Here is a 24,042-nt window from a genome sequence, read left to right on the forward strand (position 1 = left end):
AAAATAAGGTGGCTGAATTCTTTCAATTCCTCCCTTATCCTTTCTTCATAGTGTCTCATACAGTCACTCTCATACATTACCCGCATACGATGAGACTGTCAATCAAATAAGAAGAGGGCTAGCATGCAAAACAGTAATAGAAATTAATTTGTTTGTGGAGGCTGCTGTCTGAGAGCGTCTCTGTGAGTGATGTGCCATCTGTCACCAAAACAAAGACGCTGAATTGGAGAGCGAAAACAGAAAACACATTTTAACTTAGTTAAGAAAATATAGCACCCAGTGTGCCTGAAGAGAAGCTGCATGGACTCCACCTAATAAAAATTTAACTGTTGGTGCTGTATTGTGCATGAACTTGCCTATGTGCGTGTTTTTAATCAATATTCAACCTGAGGACAGAGTACCTGGCCCGGACCCTGTGGCTAGAGATCAGCAGCGTAGTGATGATCAGTGAAAAGTACATGTAGCACCTTGGGTCCAAGCCATCAATTTGTGAAGCGCATTTGATATTGCACCAAGCCGAGCTGAGCCCGTCTTCCCCCCGTCTGCCTTTACTTTGTTTATTCAATACTTCTCCTCCCTCTCTGTCTTATTTTTCCAGCCCAACCAAATCAGCATAATGCATTTCACATTTCATTGTTAAATTAGCATTTGATGGGGAAGAGAGTTATGTGCCGTGTGCCAAAACACACCAGAATTAAGCCCAAGGGAGACCCTGCTTCTCCTGCTTAAGCTCTAATCCAACAGGCCCGGTGCACAGCCATACTTATCGCCTTGCCCCACATGTGCACTTTTTACACCATGCAAATGATGCCCAGCGATGTGCCAGGCTGCTACAATCACCTGTTGTTACAGCAGAGAACAAAGGCTGGCATGGACACGGCCAGACCCCGCAGCCAATGGGCCACCACGTGTAATGATGGGCCCATGCATATGGATGAGCCTGGTGGTGATCTGGGTGATTGACAAGAGAGATAAACAATAATAACAAGCAAGGCTAGCACCAAGGAGTCCTGTGAGACCTGGTGGAAAGGTTGTTGCCATGGCGAGGTGAAGAGAAGTGGTGCAAAGCCCAAAGCTGACACTGATGCTGTTTACTCTGAGACCACCTTGTCAGTGTACCATTTTGGTGTTTTTCTCCTGACACACTGCTGTATGCAATTTACTGTACTAATTACAGCTTCCTGCTAAAAACACATTAATGTCTCCTGGGACGATACGTTTTTTTAAGTTTTGAATGATTTTATGTGAATGGGATGGTGTGTCATTTTGCGCATCATTTCTGAGGAATATGGGTACAGCTATATATGCAATACACACACAAACACACACACACACCAAAATGCACACACATGCCAAAATACATTTAAATAGGACCTAGCAAAAAGGCACTAAGATATGTCAAGTTGTGGATGGGTTATGGTGGTTTTAGGTGAAAAGCATCCCAAGCTTTTTGAAATTCAGTGCCTTGCTCAAAGGCATCTCGTCAGCACCCTGGAAGTGAACTGGCATCTCTCTAGCCACTAGTTTTTGTTCCAAACTAGTGGCTCTTTCCATTCCCAACCCAAGTCCCAACAGTCTGACTAAGCTACTAAGTGAATGAATGAATGAATAAACAAAGAAAGAAATAAGAGCGAGAGTGTGAACCCACACATTACATATTTAAGATTCCTAAATGTGACAAGGTCAATATGACTGAAGTTCAAAAAACCTGCTGCCTTCTTCATCATGGTGTCCTCTCTATCATGAGTAAGGTGTTGACTAACTGACTGAATAAAGCTGCGTTCCATTTGTACTCGGAAGTCGGAATTTCCAAGTTTCGAATAGAAGCACCTAGCTGGAACGCCCCCCGAGGTCAGAATTTCCAACTTTTAAGTCGGAGCACCCACACTACCCCTGAATTCCTTATGGGAAATTCTGAGTTCAAGGGCAAACGGTAAATAAACTTCCGTTATATTCATTTTATCCTAAGATTTATGACTAGTGTTTGGCGAAACAAATCAGCCGTACATACAGTATTATTCGATGTTTATAAACAGACATACTGCTGTTATGGCAAGTTTTTCAGGCTTGGCAACTGGAACACTGAACTTGGAGATGACGTCATTCCCACTTCTGACTTCCCAGTTCCAAGTACAAATAGAAAGCAGCATAAGTCTAGACCCAATTAGTTCACTAATCACTTCACCGGTGCCAAAAATTGATATTTCAGTTCAAAAATAAAAAACAGACTTCCATCAAAATTTGATCTTCCACATCGCCACTCCCCTGCTTCCTAAGCACTGATTATACTCTTTAATTCTCAGAGAAGTTTTTTTATTATTAAACTGTAAACCAGTGATATGAGATTAACATTTGTGATATAAAACTGTGTGATCAGTTTTGATCAGGACTTTTTCCAGTGCAAAGTGATCCCACAAACATACATTTGAAGGATGAGCAGCAGAGCTGAGCATGTGGGTTGTAGCCATGAAAAAAATTATCTTTATGCTTAGTTTATATTGTATCGTATTGTAATGTATCATATGTTAAATTTAGGAATAAGGTGGGACTTCCTGTTTTTTCTATGTGCCACTTGACTCTGTGGATCTGTTTTACACATCTGAGACAATTGTTAACGGATACAAAAAATGATTTAATCAGATAAAAATATAAAAAGAAAATACACCATTCTTGTGGCTGATGGTTCTGATTGCTCTTGTGGGTCATATAAAAGCTTCAGTATCATTTACAATTGGCAAAACAAAACAAAAACACAACTGCATGACTGTCTTGGTATCTTACTCACAGTAAAAAATCAAATTTATTTTTGCAAAGAGCAAACATGGTGGAAACCCCCAAAAAGTATCCTTAAATAATGTGAAAATATTAGTCACTTATTTTGTTGAAGGTGAAATCAACTAAAGAGCAGAGAGTGACAGAAGGTTTGAAGAGAGGCTGTTATGTTCAATGCATCTTTCTATTTCAACACTTTGTTAATATTGGAAGAAAAACTCTCAAGGACTTGGAAGATGAAACACTTTTCAAGCAGGTGGTGATACGGTTCATAAATATATTTTCACACGTGGTATAATTTGTCGGTGAGAATGTGACACAAGCTGTGACACGTATTCCTGTTTCACCGTATTTCGTTCACAACACTGACTGCTGACTCAGAATATGCAAAACTGTGTTTTATATGCTAAAGAAAATTGTATTCCTCTGCTCATCCTGATTTATAAAAAGGGAAACAAATGTTTCCCACAGCCTGGTATGTCAGCTAAAGAGTGTCACAGATCGTGTCAGACATGTACTCATTAAACCTGCTGTGTTCCAATACAAAAGACACTGGACACTCAACTGTGCTTCTCTGATGTTCCTACCAGTCCATTCGCACACAACATAGGGTGATACTAATTACAAATGAATAGTGGTGGTGCAGTGTTCGTCATTAGCATTTCCTTTTGAAAAGGAGATGGGGGTAATATAAAATACATTGGCAGACATTAAACATTAAGAAGCCGCTCTGATATTCCGCAAAACAAGCCTCAAGGGCCGTATCATCTGCTGACGAGGGTTAGCTTACCACACACGCCAAAAACTGGGCGTGTTTAAACATTTAGTGATGACTCCCTTATTTCAGAGAGCGAGATCACATGGTGGGAATCAAGAAAGAGCTGATCTGCAGCCTACATAACTGTTCTTATCCTGTGCATGAAATCTAAGTCTCTAAAACTTTCTTCATCGAAGAGAAAATGGTATTAACTACATTTTCCCTGTGGTACTGAATTTGTAGATTTTTGATTTTTCAGTGTTATGTCAGACTAATGGAACTGTGGTTTTAACAGTTCCTAACCTAAGACCAAGTCACTGGGAGAGCCATAAATCACGTCTCAAATGTCAATTATTACAAGGAATGGTGAGCTAGAAACGGCTCAAGATAAGATGTATGTGTACACTTTTAATGTACAGTTTTTCTGTCACTCATACTCAGATTGAACACAATGGCTTTCTACAACAGATGCAGGAGGTTAACTGTTTCCAAACAGCTCAATTTTAGACAAGCCCTGGCAGGCCTGAAGGCAGCTGCTTGATGTGAGTAATCTAAAATAGATTTATAGACATGTGCAGGCTTCACTTATTATATTATCATGTTAGCTTTGAATTTCAGCATCCAACTGAGGCTTCCAAACCCAAATGCAGCCCTGCGTGGTTATACTTAAGCTCTGATCTACTTAGGTCACCAAAGTGATGAGCTTTGATGTGACATTGGTTAAAAAAAGAAATGGGTAACAGTGAGACGTCTAAGGGCCTCTGGAAACTGCTAAACTATATATACACTGCATGAGCTACTACGGCCTGCATTTGCATGATGGAGGTAGAAAAGCTTATTAGACTTTAAAAAAGCTTAAATTTTGCTGGGGGGCACAAGCAGAGAATGCACGTATTGTTGAAATTTTAAGGTTTTGTCAACCATGAACATTAAGAACAATCCCAAAGGATGTGCCAATTAAACAACCGAGAAACCATCACAGTCTAGCCAAAACACTGTACAAAAAAAAGAAAAATTAAAAAAAAAAAAAAAAAGTGGCACAACAAAAGAAGAAGAAGAAGCTGGGAGAGCTTGGTGAGTACAGAGCATTAATCTGAATTCCTGGAAACCAATACCACTTAATCCCTCCTACTGCAAGTAAGAAATCTTCCTAACAACGCCTTTGGACTCATTCCTCTAAGAGATTGTAGAGCATGTGTAATACAACAATGACAACATTGTCAGCCACTTGAACTTATTTAAGTATTTTCCAGGGACGGCTGCCACAGCAGAAAAACAAGCTTTCCTGCAGCGCTTTAGAATTCTGTTGGGCCAGCGTGCTATGAGTCTTCAACAGCCTCAATAGTGAATCCCACTGGAATGTATTTGCATAAAACTGATGGGAGTGAGTCTGTGTTGAATGTGCTTACCAACATTAAATAAACGGTAATTTATTATTTGTAGCTTGGAAAAAAAAGCTACACAGCAGATGAAATATAATCATAGAAAAGTTAATTCCGACTGAACACGGCCACAAATGTTCAACCGCTCAGTCAGACTGTTTGGAAAATCTCAATTTTAAAAAAACAACAGTTGTATTAATCATTTGAATGTCTGTCTATTCTCACCTACATTTCTGCTCTCATCCTTTAAACTGCTGATAAAAGGTGCTTCAGCTGAACAAATGCTGCCTTGAATGCATGTAAAACATTAACAAACACAAAGAAAGGCTTCAACCACAGCCCAGTAAAATAATACATTTGTGACTTCCACCATTCAAACCTTGAAATGACATGCAGCAACAACATAACACAAGTTATATAGTAATTAAAAAATGCAAAGACTCTCCCTAACTGTCCTCTCGGCTTGTTTATGGTGGCAACCTTGCAAATAAACTATTGTGAGCCACCCCCTGCATGTCTACCAGCTGATTACACCATAAACTATTCAAGTTTATGAGTGCTTATTAATAATCTAGCCATTGTTTGGCCTCCTTCTGTTCCACTGGCAGGAGCTGTGAGGCCATCATTATGCCATTTAAGCCTGCTCCCTGAGGTGACCGGGCTGTGAGGGACGTTTTGGAGGAATTAAAACACCAGAGGAGAGTGAACTAGAGTCAATAACAAAAGCCTCATGGTTCTAAGCTGCGTTTTAACAATGAGAGTGAGGAAGAATATGCACTTTGCAAGGGTGCCAGTGAGAAGAACTAGAGGTGCTGGACGTCCTGTAGAGCCGAACTAAACGCATCCACGGCCCCGGAGCCCAGAGAGCACGTGCCTGACTCTTTCATGCACAATGTCTACACAACAAGTCCTCGCTGCTTCTGCTGCCAGCCAACAATAGCAATGAATAGCTTTGTCAGGCTGTCAGCCCCTTAAAAGCAGACCTTTGCCAAGCTCTCTGAGGCGCAATCTGTTTTCAGCCAGCCAGCGTTCATTATTGCCTTTCATTGTGTTCTTTATCTCATTATTATACAGGGTGAGGTTGTGGGGTGGCTCTGATGTCTTTTTGAATTTGATGAAGCTGGCCTGATACACAAAAATGACCTCTGTCCACCAGCTCAATGAATATTGTGGGCAAATGAGATAGAGAGATTGAGTGCGTGAGGGGTGGATTGCATGCAAACGTGTGTGTATGTGTGTGTTTGTGTTTGTGCGTGGACCTTGCATACATGTACTGCTTGAATGATAAATGACAAAATTGTGCAGGCACCAGAAGACATAGGAGAACTGACATTGTCTCCATTTCCGTGTATTGCATGAATGTTTGCACACTGGGTGTACGCAGATGAAAACAGGCGTGGGAATGCGAGGATTCATATGTAGTCCGGATGAATGGTGGGAGCGGGGTCTGTCTGCTAGCATTCAAGAATGTGTACATCATCTCCGAGGCGTTGATGGCCCCTAATGCAGAATAAGGAGAGCCAATCAACTCCTATCTATCCACTCTGCCAGGGTGACACATTGTAAGGGTGCTTCAAGGCCAGCACACTGCCACATTCTGCTGACAAATCATTGCATTAGACATGTCGACGGAGAAGGCAGATAATAAGATTGAGTTACTGAGTTTTAGATGCATTATGAACACATCTTGCTTCCTTGATTCCTTCTATTCCCTCTATTCCTTCCATTTGTCAACTCCCCCTCACTTGCCCCCTCACTGGATTCCTCAAACTAATGTCCAGGGAGTAATTTGAACTAAGCTGAGTTTTGTAGTGGTCCAGTCCTATTTGTGTCAAGCACAACAAGACCACTGAAAACACTTTTTCTCAAACAGTGAATATCAACCCAGGATAGGTCAGTTACTTTTTGAAGGTTGCACAGTGTTCTTGAATTCCTAGATTATAGGAAACTGGTTAATGAATGAGCAACATGTTCGGGGGTCTCTATACATGTGTATCAGTGTCTGTGTCTGCCTCAACCCCCCTTCTCAGACTGTATGTTGATGTTTTGGTTGTTATGGGATGTTTCTAGGCAGAGAGAAAGCGTGGTTACCTCAGCCAATCACAGTGTGCCAAGTGACTTTGTGTGTTGGTTAGTGGAAGAAGCTATCCTGAGTGGCTACGATAGTGCACACAGCATGGAGAAAAACAGCCCAACCAAAATGAAGAAAAACGCCAAGCAGATGAAACTATTTCCTAAATGAGGGTGAAGGTTACACTTGCTTTTGGACACTTGGAGAGCAGCATGGGAGGAAGAGCAATGCAAGTTGGCTTTCTGCTAACCAGGTATGTGTCAAATAACCGTAATTAGCTTGTGCTAACATGCTAAGTCAGGTGCACATTTCTTGAGTCTCTCCCACGTAGAAATGCAATGATGCAGGTGGTTGCATAGCTATGATTGGAGAATGTGGGTGTGCGTTGCTGCTGGCACTGATCCAGTGAGGAGGAGCCAAGATTGAATGTTGTGTTCACTAATAAGTAGGGATGAAACGGTACACAAAAATCACGGTTCAGTACGTACCTTGGTTTTAGGGTCACAGTTCGGTACATTTTCGGTACAGTATGGAACAACGCAAAACCATTTGCTTGTTTAGCATGTTTATTAAACCAAAAACTTGCCATTATACAGCGATGGGGGAGGCTCTTCAAGCTCCGGTTGGTCGTTAGCAGCAGCCATGATGCACTATTCAGACACAAGCTCCTGTGGCTACGGAAGCTCTTTGATATTCATCTTCTGATGAAGATGATCGCAAAGCACGAATCACAGACCACTTCCCTCATGAATATTCAAACGCCTTCCCTGCTCAGCCAATCATAGACGAGCACTCACGTGAATATTAAAGAGCCATGTGCAGCGGCTTATGTAAACTTACTGTACTTGTTCGAATACAGCACTGTACCGAACCGAACAGCCTTATGGAGCGGTTCGGCACGGATACATGTATTGTTACACCTCTACTAATAAGTGATGAAAACTCTTGCAGACTCTACCTTTACATACATGATTCTGATTGGTTAAAACCCAGAACAACATTGATAAATTCTAATTTGAAAGAAGTATCCTCATCCTCACATATAGATCAAATTGTATCATACTGTATCATATTTATCTATATCACACCATAGTAACTTCATATCACATTTAGATAAAACAGCTAATCTCATGTTTAAAAGCATAATACTATATCCAAAATAGTGGGAATATAAAAGGTGGCAACAAGTTGTCAAAACTGTGAAAAGAAACAGCCAGGAATCACAGTTGAATGGCTAATCAGAGGGGAAAAAAAGTTCTATCTTGCAAATACCCTTTGTTCAAAACTGATTTTCACTTTTCCATTTCAGTTTTCAGCTGCCTTATTTATTTACTTTTGGTGCACACAATCACCCACTCTTTCTAGCATCAGCAGGATAGTAAATGCACTATCTCTAAGCAATGGCCAAGTCATCCAGACACATCTCCTCACTCCATGTGTATGTGTGTACGTGTGTGTGGCTGTCCATGTGGATAAATGGTGATTGGCGTGTAGCTGAAAGTGGGTGGTGTAGAGTGATTAATCAGCATAATGAGTGTAGATGAGCACTGTGCAGATGGAGCCCACACTCAGGACTGTGTCACCCAGCAGGGAGTCTCTTTGCTTCCCTTTGCCGCCTCTGTACAGCTCGAGCTGTATTTCTCAGGCATGTCACTCGCTTCGGTGTTTGGTCTGTGCTCTCATTTCTGCTTCACTTTGTTCGATAATCACCCAACTCTTGTACCAATACAGAGGCTGGCTAGGCACAAAATCAGATATTTCATTCAAGCCAAAATGTATCCTTTGTGAATTACTCTTTTACTTTTTAATGTTAACTGTGTCTTTTAAACACGTTCCTCATAAATATGTCCAGAGTTACAAAACTTTTATATCATTATAAAAGCGAAGAAGTAAATTGGGCTGTCCATCAAACACAAACACAAGAGGACAGTTTCAGTTTCCTTTCATGAAAAGTGTAAGTCAGAAGGCTTTTGGTCCAAAGTCTGACATGAGATCAGTTCCTTTATAAGATAACATTTCAGAGACATAATAAAGGAAGAAGAAAATAGCTGAGTGATTTAGCTGTACGAAAGGGGCCAACATGCTTTGAAAAGAGAAACTGCCCCAGTTACAGAATAAGAAATAATTTGGTCGTGTTTTCATGTGGAGATACTGTACTATGATCAGCAACACACATTTGTTTGTTGTGTTTGAGTCTATATGAATGATTCTTAGCAAACTATCATCATAATTTATCACTAAGAGCTAAACTGTTGTATAAGGCAACTTTTTTTGTTGAACTGAAAAAAAAGAGCCAGTTAGCTGATAATGCTAAAATAAGGCTGCCATCTTTGTTTGGGTCAGTCATTGAATCAGTGACTGTATTTGGACCAGCTGAACCAAAAGGCTTCTTGGTGATGAATTACTTGTGTGACATCATCATCTAGAAGTGGCTCTTGATCTGTGATACCTACAGGCTTTAGTTTACTTTTCCATCTCCCAAATCATATTAGAAGCAACCTAGGATTTTAAATGTTTTGTATATTATTGTTTCAAATTCATTTCAGTATATATTTGTTACTTAAATAAACACACAAATACATAAATAAATAAAAGAAAAATGACAAATATTCTCTTGGGTCTCCTGTGAGGTTATCCATGCCATTTCATAAAGGTAAACCAGAAATCCAAACTTGGAGAAACATGCCTTAGACCTCTCAGGGTTGAGTGATGATGAGTCCACATACATACGAAGGGACAGCATCACATGGTATATGGCAAGTAAACAAACATTATTCTTTGGGGTGTTGTCCTAATTGTCCAGTCTGGGCCTCACACTGGTTTTAGCATCGTTAACAAACCAGCAGTGACATACTGGCCAGATGTTGGTGCCTTCTGCCCCAATAAGTTAACTCAGTTGGTCTTCCAGCCTCCCCCCGGATTTGGTGACATTAGCTCTGCTTCCTCGTGCTTATGCTGACTCACACACTTGCTCTCATGAGCCTTGTTGAGCCTTTCTTTTTTTGGAGGAGGAGGAGGAGAAGAAGGGGGAAAGGTCTTATTGTCCTTCATTACATTTAGTTAAGAGTTGAAGAGATATGGTGTGGTAGAAACTGAAACTCTTAAAAACACGTTGTGACTCATGTCATGTAACTACTGAATCTAATGACTGAGAGGCCAAATGAAAATGTGATCCTTGATGTGATCTCTTTTTGTTCATGTTTGTGTTTTGGTGTTAGTGCACTATTTGATACCATTCAAAAAAATATAAACCTCCAAAAACAGGACAGGAGATTTTTTTATCCATCTGTTGTTGATTGTTGGCTTCCACAGCAACTTTTCAAAGACAATTTCAGCTGTTTGATGGTGGATGAAGTAGTTATTTTTCCTGCAACACAACCAGACGATTGTAAACCAGTCCAGCAGTGTGTCTGGCGATGTGTGCAAAAAGGACCCTGGTGGGGATGTATCGGGGACGCAGCTGCCCTGCTGGCAGTTATACACTGTTTCTGCTTTGCTGCAGAAAGGCTGAAGGTAGGAAAAGGTCAACACCTTAACTTCCTTTCTCCTTCACTGAGGCAGAGGGAGTCTGCCATCTCATAAGGCATACTCTGTAATTTCTGCCAGATTGCCAGCCAATTAAAGGTTATCAGAGCTCAAAATAATAGTCCTGCAGGGAAGCTCTCTAGATAGGCCCCATCTAAATATATATTGCCTCACCACCTTTTACTAGTGTCTGGGATCCAAGCAGCGAGGAGGAAGCAGACTAGCTCCTGCAAAGGAGTTTGGTGATAAGCCATGTGGGAAAGGACATTTATATCAGCGCTGGGGAGGTATTTTTATTATTATTCTTTTTTCCAAGAGCTCATGACTTCAGCTTGAAAAGTATATTTGAATCCTGCTTCTTCCTGCCCTTATTAATGCACACAACACAACTCATCACTACAATATTATACTGAAATCAAATCTTTTATCTGCTGTTTACACCTCCTACTTTGAAGATAAAACAGAAACAATAAACAGCAGGCCTGCTTTACTGCTTGGCACAAGGACGGTGTGAAAAAAGGGTGAAAAAAGGAAAAAGATGGTGCAATTGAGGCTTGCGCTGCCCTGTGATAGATTTTCACCTCAGATGCACCCGCCCTCCTTTCAATTAAAGCTTTCACAGAGAAGAGAAACAGAAATAAAATGAAAACAAAAAAAACAAGTAGCCTTTAGAAGGCTCATCAATTATGGTTTAAGACAAAGGCGAGAGGAAAGAGGGGTGGAGCTGTGGAGACTTTGCCAAACCTTGTCCTTCATAATCCATTACAGGAAGATGAATGAGAGGTCTCTGTGGTCCATATGAGAATGAGGAGAGACTTGTGCCAGAAACAGACAGTACCTGCTTTGAAATGGGGTCGCCAAGCTATCCGCCAGACAGGGGAATTTAAAAACTGCCTTTTCACAGTGTGAGTGTGTAGAAAGTCTGTCCCTCCCTGACACAAACACACAAGTGCACACAGTTTCCAGAGGGAAGCATGAATGGAAGAAGAAAAAGTGTGTGTGGCGGTGTGTTTGTGTGGGGGTGAAAACTGGTAACACACTGCACTGAACATCAGTCTTACCTGGATGAGCGATTCGCTCAGTCTCTCCTCGTCTACCTCCAGCACAATGTCCCGGATCTCTTCATAAGGCAGGCGGAACGAGCCCAAGAAAATTGCTGTTGTGATGGAGAGAGAAGAGAGTCATTTCCTCTACATTTTTTTTTATTAGACCACAGGGTTCAAAAAGACATTTCAGCACTCATCGCTCCTCAGACAAAATGACCACAGACCCAACTTGTCACTTGGAAAACTAATACTCTTTCTGCCCTTCAACAGGATAGTGTGTGTCACCCTGACAAAAATTGGGGCAGAAGCATCAAAACTTCTTTGGAACTGGAAAAAAAGATGTTGCACCTACACCGTTTCTTCTGAATAACTTGAGAAAACCTCACAAACTTGATCATAAAGTTGTATCAGCTGTACTTTTGGAAGCAGTAATTGCACCATATTGGAGGGCTGCACTGTTTTGTTTGGGTGGATACAAAGAAGTACACTCAACAAGCCTCAGGGGACAGGATAGTGGGTGTTTCACTCTCCAGGTGGGGTGCCCACAGTGGAAATTGGAGCTGATGGTGTATCCAGGTGGAAGTCACAGGTGGATGTTTGGTAATGAGTTGGAGGAGACTGACTCAACAGCTGCTATTCTGCTGCAGCAGTGGGACCTGATGTCTGTATTTGATGCGCTACAAACAGGAAGTGGGTCGTGTTTTTCGTTTTCCTTGTCTTCACAGTCCATCATAAGTCTATCATTAATTGTTACACTCTCTCTTAACTACATTTATTTACTTTATACATGACATACCATCAATGTAAATCACTCATTATAAAACTTCCTGGTGTCTTCCCGTCAGACTTTTTGTAGCTGCAGAAAAACTAATCAGGCTATTTAAAGGTTGTTTCACCTTCATTCTCATCAAGCTATCACTTTTTCTGCTGTGTAAAATAATACATGAAGGCACATGTCATCCTAATTTGTTGTTCCATCATCCTACATTTGTTATTTCACCTTCAATACATCTTACGTATCCTCCTCATATGAAAGCAACAGCTGGGTAGAAGCTCCTCTTGGGGTTGGCTGTCATAAGTAATCATAGGATGTAAAGAAAAGTACAAACTAATAGTGATACATAATACTTCTCACTGACAGCCTGAGGGGAAAACTTTTACCACCTATAGTTGTTTTCCCCCTCAGTTAGGTCTTTATATGTAATGGATGAGGTCTGTTAGGTCACTGCACCCCTTTGTGTGTTCGCAAATTATTCTAAATTATTTTTCCTCAGGTGCAGTGACCTAAGTTTCTAGCTGGAGTTAGTTGTAGAAAAGTAGAGTAGTATCTGTCTTTAAATGTATAAACTGGAAAATAATAATAATGGGAGAATAAATAAGATTTGAGACCTTTTAATTGATAGAAATGAACTTTTGCTTTAGTGTCCCGTTCTTTCATTTTTGAATAACTTTTGGTTTATTTTCAGCTGACCGGACCTCAAGCTACTGCCCTGAGTTTTTCAAAGGGGTTATTTTCTAAATTCATATGTTTAAAATTATTAAAGCTTACAGTTTTTCAAAGTGTTTTTAGGGAATTCATTTAGAATCTAAACCCCTCAAGAATTACCAAAAAAAACAAAAAAGAAAACATAAAACAACAAAAGAAACTTATTGGCTACATCAACAACCTGGGTATATTTTCTGCCATATTTTTCTATTAATTTATTTATTTTTCTTTTAATTTACTGATACATTTTATTAATTAATTTATTTATTTACAGAAAAAAAATCTAAACTATGACAACATGTTATTTTCTGGTACTAGAACTGGTTCTTAAAATAAATAAATAAATACATAATTCAATAAATAAATATATAAATAAATACATTAATAAATAAAATGTTCCAGCACCTAATTTGTGTACATTGCATCATTTGGAAACACACTCACAGGACACAGGACACTTGATTAGGAACACCTTGTAGTGACAGATCCATCCACCTGAATGAGAGGAGCCTTAGCTGCCGCCCTGACGCGTGTCCACTTTTCCACTTTTTAAAAAATAAATCTATTACTCACAAATCTTGTCCATGGTCCATTTATTTTACAGGTGCAGGTTCCATTTTTCATTGTTTGCTTCTTAGGAATCTCATTAGTCCAATTCAACACAAAAATCCCCCCAAAAAAACTTTTTCCATCACACTGTCAAAAAAAAATGTTTGGCTCAAGCTTCACTCACCCTGCATGAATCAAAAGACTAACCCCCACACCTGCACCAACTACCTTAATAAACAAAACTCCACCCATAATCAATCACTTCAAAACAGTCTAAATAGATATATGAATTAACATAAACTACCTACTCAATTATTCTAAAGTTAGAAAATTTAAATGAATTTGATCCCTAGAATAAATCATCTGAACTTTACACTGTGGTTAATTTGCTCTTTACGAACCAACTTGAAATGGTCTCTACACACCTGTTGAACTGCTCGTTGACACAAATATCTAATCGGCCAATCACATCCAAGTAACTCAATGCACTTAGGCATGTGGACATGCTGAGGACAAGCTGCTGAAGTTCAAGCTGAGCATCAGAATGGGGGAGAAAGGTGATTTAAGTGACCTTGAATGAGGCATAGTTGCTGGTGCCAGGTGGGCTGGTCGGAGTATTTTACAAACTGCAGATTTGCTGAGATTTTCGCACACAACCATCTATATAGAGTAGTAGTTCTCTGGGAAGAAATGTATTGATGATGCCAGAGGTCAGAGAAGAATGGAGAGACTGGTTGGAGATGACAGAACAACATGACAGGAACTCTAATAACCACTTGTAGACTATCTGCGAACACACATGTCCAACCTTGAAAGTGATGGGCTACAGTGGCAGAAGACCACAATGGATGACTCTTCTGTTAGATAAGAACAGGAATGGCAGTGGGTAATGGGGTTTATGGGAAACGCAGTTTACATGTGCAAAAAAGACTGTGCTTTCAACCTTCAGGATGTTATGTGAATATATGGGCATTTATTAAACTGTTTTGGAATAACTATGTGAAGGCTGGCATATTCAAATTGAAAGCTCCTTTCAGCGTGTTCAATAAAAAATGTGAAGAAACATGCTGTGGAGAAATACCATGTCTATGTTTCTATGTCCACCTATACGCTCCTGAGCTGTGAGCTGTGAGAATGAAGTCATTTAAAGAGAATCATGTCCTGTCTCTTTCAAGCTTTTAAGAGCTGGATGTTAGGATTTTGACCTTCTTTGACAGTCTTTTCATTTTACTGAGTCTACTTGCTCTCTTTTTTTTTCTCTCAGCACTTAATGGTTTGTCCAGAGATATAAAGAAAACTGCCAACGGTATCTGTTTAATGTTTCTGTTCAACCTCTGCTTTGATAACCAAGTGACTGTGGTAATACAGTCATCCACAAAGTAGGATCACAGTCATGATGTATTTCTTTTATTCCTTTCAAAAGCAGTCTCAGCTTGCATCTTATCTCTTTCCACGACTGTAATTCTCTGTATTCAGGAGTCAAACGCTAACCTGCAGCTTATTTTAAAGGCTGCTGTTAGGCTCTCAGGTGACACATCTAATCAGATAGTATTATACGTAATCATGACACCAGAATGCAGAAAGTGGCAGTGACATCACAATCATTCATTTCATCTTTGTCACTCTACCTTCGATACCCACAGACACAACAGAACTGACAGGAGAAGCTTAGAGGGTTCTGCAGCAGGCGAGTAAATGTGATCTGTAGGATGTTGTCAGAGCGGCTCAGGGGAGCCGTGTGGTACTGTAGGACCACATGCCTCCCACCTCATTACCATTCTGGAGGTGAGATCTTCGACACTTGGCTATTTCTGCTTCCTGTCGAATTCCAAAGCCCATCTGCTGCTGCTGTAATCAAAGATGGCAGTGACACCTATCAACAATGTCACAGTCCATACACGAGTGCAATGACATGTGCGGGCTGGCGCACACTCAAGAGTGCACACATACACACCCCTAACACTGCCAGCCCACTGCAGACACTTCAATGTGTTGCCCTTATGTTCTCGCCAGTTGCCGCTTTCTAATTTACATTCCCGATATTTCTCCTGAATTCACGCGGCTGGCCTCTGTTAATGGAAGATGATTACGAAGACTTGCTGCATCATTGAAAGATATCACCATACAGCACTCAGGAAGGAAACTGCCTGCATTAAGGAAGCAGATGCAACTGTTCCTTTATTGTAAGTGTGCACCTTTATTCCATGCCACTCGAGTTGGCTTTGCATGCTTTTTCAGATTACGAAATAACTTTTCCATCCATAAGAACACTTATCCTATAGTGCAGCATGCCTTTGCAAAGCCTTTCTCTCCTCTGCCAAGCTTACATGTAAAAGCAGCATCTGACATGTTTATTTCATGAGGCGTTATCATCTACATCGTGTCTCTGAGGTAAGGGATATCGAGGCTGCGGATGAATTCCCAAAGACCCTCTCCTCTCCAATCAGCGCTGCACTGCTAACACTGCAGTCACTCGATTTGTTTGTGGAATGAATTCACGCACAAACAGTTTATGGATTCAGGATCAAGGAGGTCCATATGAAGGTGGAGGGGTCAATGAATTTTTAAAGCAGAGGCTTAGAGAAACAATTTGCAGCTAACCTGAACCGACACCTCTACTAAAACAACACCTTAACATCTACCTCACCAAAACAAAAGTAGCACAGACTTAAATATTGTATCAATTGTACATTTAGCTAACATAGACCCCTGTGGATTAAGACTGAGATTTTACTCTGTACTGATATGATAATATCACAGCTGCTGAAAATTTGTCGGCTGAACATCCATGATGAGAATCTCCCGTTCCACCACATCCCAAAGGAGCTCTATTAGATTGAGATCTGGAGACTGTGGAGGCTGTTAAAGTCAGTGAACTCATTGTTGTGTTCAAGAAATCAGTTTAAGATAATTTGAGCTTTGTGACATGGGGTGTTATCCTGCTGGAAGTATCCTTTAGAAGATGGGTATACCATGCTCATGGACATGGTCAGAAACAACACACAGGCAGGTTGTGGACTTTCAACCATGCTCACCAGCTACACCAGCAGCAGCAACATAAAGTGTTGGCACAAGGCAGGATTGATCCATACTTTCATGTTGTTTTCTTCAAATTCTGAGCCTACCATCTGAATGTGGAGCAGAAATCCTGACTCATCGGACCAGGAAACGCTTTCCAGTCTTTTATTGTCACACAATTTGGTGAGCCTGTGTTAATTGTAGCCTTACTTTCCTCCTTCCTCATTCTCTGTTTGAACTTCAGCTGGTGGTCCTGACCTTGTCTACTTGTCTAAATGCGTTGAACTGCTGCCATATGATTGGCTGATTAGCACAATTACACTTCGGTGACTGTTTAACATCTGCCAAGAAAATATTCCTCCAAGTAAAACAAAGGGTGTAAGGACACACTTTGGATTCCATTAAAAACAAGCTAAAATCTGTGCTCTTAAAACAGAAATATTTAAGATGACTTAGCATTAGGGATGGGTACCAAATTAGGTACTTTATAGGTACTGACCAAATTCTGTCAAACGCGCTGGGTACCGATTCACATAAAATTCAAAGGTACCATGTTTAGGTACCTTAAAGTATCCTTGTGACTGTAAGAGGGTGGAAAAGTAGACGATTTTCCATGATGGGAGTGAACATAGAACAATTTGATATTTTTTACCACATAAACACAAAAAAGTACCAAAAATTGGTGCCGTTGAGTACTGATATCTATTGCCATGTATGGGGCATTGGTACTGTTTTGTTTCAAATGTGAAAGGTACCCATCCCTACTTATCAGTGACTGTAGAACCTGTTATGATTTTCTATGAAAAACATTTATAAATATACTACATGGAGTACTTACAGAGATTCTGCGCTGTTTTGGCGTCCAGGATGCGCAGCTCTTTGGCCTTCTTCTTGAATTGTTGCATTCTGTCATCAGTCTCATCTTTGACATCTTTTCTCACTGCAAGAAGCAAAAACATGGCACTTTTAGAAACACACAACTAAAATCTGAGAAATCATTACAAATCATTACAAAGTAATAAGATTCCATTCATACAAAAATCAGACACTGACGGATCTCAACAGGGTGTAAAAGCAATCATTACATGATCATATTCATTTTCACTCAAAATCCTCCAATGTAAAGTTAAATGAATGATTTACAGGCGTTAGAATGCAAATCCATTTCTGCAGGCTGAAAACGTAAGCTGAATGGCCGAGAAAAGCAACAGATAGCATTAAATAAAAATAAAACCATAGCGTCAATAGCAGAAACCTTCCATTCTATTTACACTGAGGTCAATTTCCAAAGACAAAGGGGGCCAGTAATGTCGAAACAGTGCACAGCAAATATAGGATAGCACTTTCTCATGCTCCAATAACTTCAACTACTTTTGCACTTTGACATTTCTGTATCTGATACAAACACTGATATCAGAGGCTACAAAGTCTGCCTTTACTATCATAATCATTCATACACATTCACACCATGCAAGCTTACATTAGAAGGGCAACTTTCGGTTAGTTTCTTCAGACTCCAGGAGCCATATATCTAACCACAAGCTTTACAACTGAGAGAAGAGCCACTGGGCCACAGCCAGTCTTAAATGCTAGTGGTGGGCGGATCGATTTCAAAATATAAGTGTGCAAACACCACAGATTTATACAAATATCTACAAACAACCCCAAAAGAGAACTCTGAGCTGCAAAGTTAACAGAGGGAGGAGGAGGAGGAAGGGAATTCCCAAACCACAAATGGACCCTTGGCACTAGGACAGAAGTCACCAGGAGAGGCCTTTCAGCACGGCCAAATCCAAAAAGCTGATTTACAGAAGTGAAAGAGATTGAAAAGATTTGGTAAACTCCAACATTAGTTGATATTATTTTCAAAGTGTAATTGGTTGTCATAGCTGCAATTGTAGCAGACAGATTGAAAATGGACTATTCAGACAGTCATATAATATGTTCAGCCAGTTGATATGAATCTTAATTAATTGTTTTACTGGAACAGAATACTATATTCCCTGAAGATATACAATCTCAAACTAAATATGGCTGATAAATAAACTGTTTTCTAAGTTAAAAAAATATTGTCATTAGTATCTATATTGAAATACTGGCCGTGTACTTAGTTGGTATCGTATTGATACCAAGTTTTGTAATATTGCCCATTTTTAGTACAGCCATATAGATTTTAACAGCTGATGCATTCAGTGTTAAATTGTTTTAAAGTGTTTATGATGGATGACACACGACTTTAACCTGAGTCTGGAATGTGTAATCATCATTATCTGTAGCTTCAGAGCACAGCCCATCTGAGGTCCACTCTGCTCTTCATTTGTTTGCATGTGCACACATTTCTGTCATTGTAACAGTGGGTAGATGGTTGTCAAGCACTGCTCCTTCCCCAAGGCCTCGTCTGTTGACTTGCTAGTGCCAAGAAGATAAGTGTATTCCCCCCTCTCAACAATCCCAGAGAATGGCATCAAGTTTATGTCTCATGATTGAGCACAAAAGTCAACAATGAAGGGGACTTAAAACTGAGAATTTGGGGAAACCCCCATGTCAGCATGTGTTATTACATTTCAATAGCGCCAGGCTCTGGCTGTAATATGTAATATCCACGCTGTAATGAAAGATTGAGGAAAGGTAAATAAGGTGAATAAGACGAGAAGCTGCAAACACTTTGAGGAATAATATTCCTTAGCCCCGCCCCCATCCTCTCAGTGGTTTATGGGAGAGGCAGCACACTTTGCTGCTAATCATCACAACTGCTCTGTTTAGGCCCAAGGTGGGAGTCTCCCAGGAAATCTAGAACAAACAATCTGCTCCCTCAGCGCTGCCTTGCATATTTGAAGAAACAATCAAAGAGGCAACATCTCCTGGGCGGCCAGAAGAAGGAACGCTGAAGGCACCTGATCTACTCCACTTCTTGGCTGTCAACAAATGACATCAGGGATGCAGTTGTTTACTGTAATAAGACGTGCTGTAAAAGGGTGTAAAAGTGGATTAGTGTTACAATCAGTAGTGATGTTTGAGGATGTGGTCTGTGGAGGGTTACAATCACTGGCATTCCAGCTATGAACAGACACTGACCAAGAAACAAAAAACACCTGTAAAACTTTAGTACCCAGTGGGTCTAACAGATCCACCACATCTAGGGTTCTCAAAGTAAAGGTGTCATAAATACCTATTTACAATAGCTTATTACATCCCGTATTTCCGGTGATCATTAATGTAAATATTGCCCCATGTCTATCTGTGTGTCTGTTGAGTCACAGGGCTGAACAATTAAAAACAAAGACAAGAAAGGAAGACAGTTGGTTTAGCCTTCTTGGCTGCCAAAAGAATGATTCTGTCAAACTGGAAAATTTAAAAACCAAAATGTTTCTCTACAGAAACATGGATATCTGAGTTTTTTAATCTTTTATGGAGTATGTGTATAGAACAAATAACAGATACGCTACATAACACTAAGCTTAGGTCTGACACCATCTGGAAGCAGGTGTGGGGGCACATATCATCATCTCCTATGTTGGTTTGATTGAATTTGATTGGATGGACTGTTAAAAGACTGTTAAATCAGGTTAATAAGAAAAGTGTTGTTTGTTTGCTTCTTGTTTATGAAACCAGAGGTATGACAATGAATTGAGTATTTAAGTATGAGTATGTACTAATTCCCCTTGTATGTTTTGTTTTTGTGAATCTGTTAGTGGATTTTTTTTGTCTGTGTGTTGAAGTCTTGACCTACGTGTATTGTTGTTATTCATTTATTCATTTTCTGAACAGCTTATCCTGTTCAGGGTCGCGGGTGGCTGGAGCCTATGCCAGCTGTCATTGGGCGAGAGGCGGGTACACCCTGGACTGGTTGCCAGCCAATCACAGGGCTTGTTGTTATGTATATACACTGCAAAAAAAACTGAAATCTTATCAAGTGTTTTTGTCTTATTTTAAGCTAAACTTGTCTTGTTATACTTGATATGAGCCACATTCATCTGACCAGTCCAGAAAAAATGTCTTGTTTTATGTTATTTAAAGACAGAAATTAGGTCTTAATTCCTTGTAACATGTGAAAAAAATTGCCAATGGAACAAGAGAAATTTGCTTTAAACTAGAAAAATGTCTTAAAACAAGAAACTTTTATCTTGATCCATTGGCTGGTTTTTGTACTTGTTATAAGCAATTCAGACCTCATTTTTGTTTTTATTTAACCTGAAATAACATATTTTTCTAGACTGGTCAGGTGAATGTGGCTCATATTAAGTCTGAAAAGGCATTTTCCACATTTTTTTGCAGTGTACAATAAATATTAAAAAAACGAAGAAAAAAAAAAGACCCCTAAGGTGACTAAGCCAGGGCATCAACAGTATCAGTGGCAGCAGATTAACTTGTTAGACACAGCACAGGTAGTCTAGTAATCCACTCGTCATCAAAAAAGTATTTATTTTGTTTGTTTTGGGATTTGATTGTTATTATATCTCACGGTAAAGGGACACCATCCTCCACTGCTATTTTTGGGGCTGCAGTCTGAAAAGTTTGGGAACCTCTGCACTAGATAATACATGTTGCTTATCTTCTCTAATATTCTTTTTTTCCCCAAAATGAATACAATTTCCCACAGCTCTCTCTTTGGGATGTTTTTTTTTTTTTCCTACAGTCTGTCACAAACTTCATTAACCCTGTTTTTGTTTCTAATCTTCCCTTTTAGAATCAAACAAGTCCTTCAGTTGTTGGATCCACACAGCACAGGGTTATCTGTTGGAAAAACTGAAATATTTTGGTTGAGACAAGAGTTATTCTGGCCTTGAAAAAAAGAATGGCATCTCTTGGAGATAATCTCACGGGTTCATCTTGCAAAACAGTCGAGTTGAGGAGAGATTTATACCCCAATGTCAAAACAACTCTGTAACAGTTAACTGCTGTAATTTGGATGTAATTTTCTGCTTCCAAGTGACAAGACAAACTAATTCCAGGATTGAACTTTTTCAATCCCCTTGCTTTTGTAATGTTGCCACTTTTATTTACTTTCAAGCTCTTAGAGTCAGCAACTCTGTAGGGCAATTTCTACAGACCGGCCAAATGAGCAAACCACAAAATAAATATTGTTCTCTTCATAAATAAATCCTATGACTACACCATTACAGCCACAATATCCTCACTCAAATACACTGAGTGTGTTAACAGAGAGGCCCAAGGAGTCATGCTGGAGTTCTCATGCGGTAAGAGCCTTGGACAAAGAAACTGGAGAGCCAGCGAAAATAAAACATGAGGAAACAATGATCTCCCTCAGAGAGTGGCCCACAGACAGAGGGCAAATTAAACTGAGGAGGAAAATCTGGCCGCTTTTCGTACTAAATCGTTCTCTTAAACCCCCATTCTCTTTTCTCTACAGCCACTTGAATCTCTCACTGGAGTACCACACACGCTCAGCGGGGTCCTCAGCTCATTTGTCTGAGTCTCAGCTGTCTTCACCCTCACCCCCAGGGCCCTATGCTATCTTAAATTAAACAGAAACACAGTGTCTTTAATAATCTCAAACAGGCACCTTTCTATCTGATGCCATGCTATACAGCTCTGAGCTCTCCCGCTGGCTGCTGAGTGGTGGCGTCACTTGGCTGATTCCTGTGACAGTATTTGTTGGCTGACTCAATTATGCCACATGTCACATGTTTCCTCTGAGCCCCGCATGTGGAATGATGGGCCCTGGAGGGCCTGCGCACATTTTCGAGCTGCCACACTAGTTGGAGTCCCAGGTGTGTGGATAGTGACTATAGGTGGCATATTTCAACCAGATGGTGGGCTACAATAATAAAGCAAGCTTTATAAATGTCTCCAAAACAAAAAAGTTGCCTGACAGTTAATATCTTGAGCTTCACAAACGTTGAACTTGAACAAAAGTTGTTTATTTGCCTTTTTTAGTGAAACACAACTCTAAAAATGTAAGAAATGTGTTCTCTCTCTGCCAAGAGCTTAAGCTGCCCAATGCTGTAGGTCTATAACAGCTGATCAAAGTCATTGCCAGCAATTCAACGTGTCTGCTTCGTTGCCCAGTGGCTAAAATATAATTCTCTGACAACAATGCAATCCTGCATTTGTTTTATGTTTGTTACTGGAATCCTTAAAGAAATCCTTTGGTAAAGAGATAATTTTTGGCAGCTTGCTCGTCTCTTGAAACAGTTGTGTACATGGTGACTTAAAGCCATATGACGTAGACATACAATGGTACAATCTGTTGGCTAACATGGGTTGAAAAGAGTGGCTTAGAGTTTAAGGAGTTAGCATATTCAAAGACCATCAAGGCGGTTATATTTTTGGGAGAGTTAGTCTCTTTGTTTGTTTGTCTGTGAACAACATAACTCAAAAAGTAAAAAATGGATCTTGATGAAATTTTCAGGAAATGTTCAAAATGTGATAAGGAAGAAGTGATTTAATTTTGGAGGTGATCTGGATCACTGTCTGAATCCAGGACTTTTTTAAAGGATTCTTTGTCATTGCAAGATAGGGCCGTTTTCACCACATGTGTATACAACTCCCCCATAAATTATCAGATTGCTTTGCAAAACAATACAAGACAAGGTCACCATAATTTCCTACAGATTTAAAAGTACGATCCAGATCCTGGCAATATTCTGGAAACCAAGATCCAGAATATGATATATGTACTGGGTCATCACAATTTCAACACTGTCAGGTAACAAATTATCGTACAAACCTGCAACTAAGAAAGTATAAAGGAGTATAACATTAAAGTAAGACTGAAGTCTAGCATGACAATCAAAATATGCTTGGCAGAGGTCTGCGCTCTCCGAATGCTTCTCTATTTTTCTTTTTTTTTATATCACCAATACCTTCTAAGTTTTTCACCCACTGTATTATCCAAATTCAAACTCCTGTCTGAGTGTTTCACCCAAGATGGTCCTCTGAGAGACATGATTCTGTCTGACACTTTGACTTGATATTTGCCTGAGCAAAGACTGAGAATAGAAATGCGTCAATGAATTATGAATAATTAGATTCCACTTTGATTTTCTGTAGGGTGAAAAACTTGCAAGACTGGTTGGCCTTTGAGAATCTCGTCAAGGAAAGACGTGTTTTAAACTCATGTTTTAACAAAACACATGAAAGATGCACCGAAGCCAACATAAGCATGTGAAGAAAAGTCTCTGGTGAGTATATCTGTTACACATTCCATTAACTGAGGGGGAGTTCAAGCTTGCTCTGAGCCAAAAGGAGTCACCAAACAGATCGAGCTTCCAATGAAAAAACACATGAATGTTTGAGCAAAAAGAAAACAGAATTGGCTTATTAAAGATGACTTGGCAGCCATGTTAAGCCTTCTCTGTGGGCCTTGGACTGAGGTATACTCTTGGGAGGCTCTGTGATAACAAGAGTTCTCCAACACTTGGACGTCCAGACTGTTTGCTGGCCCAGAGTCCACATTCTGGTCGCTGTCCATG

The 24,042-nt window shown here is 40.0% G+C and overlaps 1 protein-coding gene across 8 annotated transcripts in view; it reads right to left on the reverse strand.

Moving 5' to 3' along the window:
• diaph2 (diaphanous-related formin 2) overlaps positions 1–24,042 on the reverse strand; it is a 483,641-nt gene that overhangs the window by 201,124 nt on the left and 258,475 nt on the right. For all 8 annotated transcript variants that reach the window (XM_074674141.1, XM_074674142.1, XM_074674143.1 and 5 more), the window contains 2 exons: positions 17,445–17,546; positions 11,569–11,663 (listed from right to left, as the gene is read on the reverse strand). In XM_074674141.1, the coding sequence (XP_074530242.1) occupies positions 11,569–11,663; positions 17,445–17,546 (197 nt within the window). The remainder of the gene's footprint in view (positions 1–11,568; positions 11,664–17,444; positions 17,547–24,042) is intronic.

This window comes from Halichoeres trimaculatus, unplaced genomic scaffold, assembly GCF_033239565.1.
Source record: "Halichoeres trimaculatus isolate MK-OKI-2021-1 unplaced genomic scaffold, fHalTri1.1 fHalTri1_scaffold_7, whole genome shotgun sequence".
NCBI classification, from domain to species: Eukaryota; Metazoa; Chordata; class Actinopteri; order Labriformes; family Labridae; genus Halichoeres; species Halichoeres trimaculatus.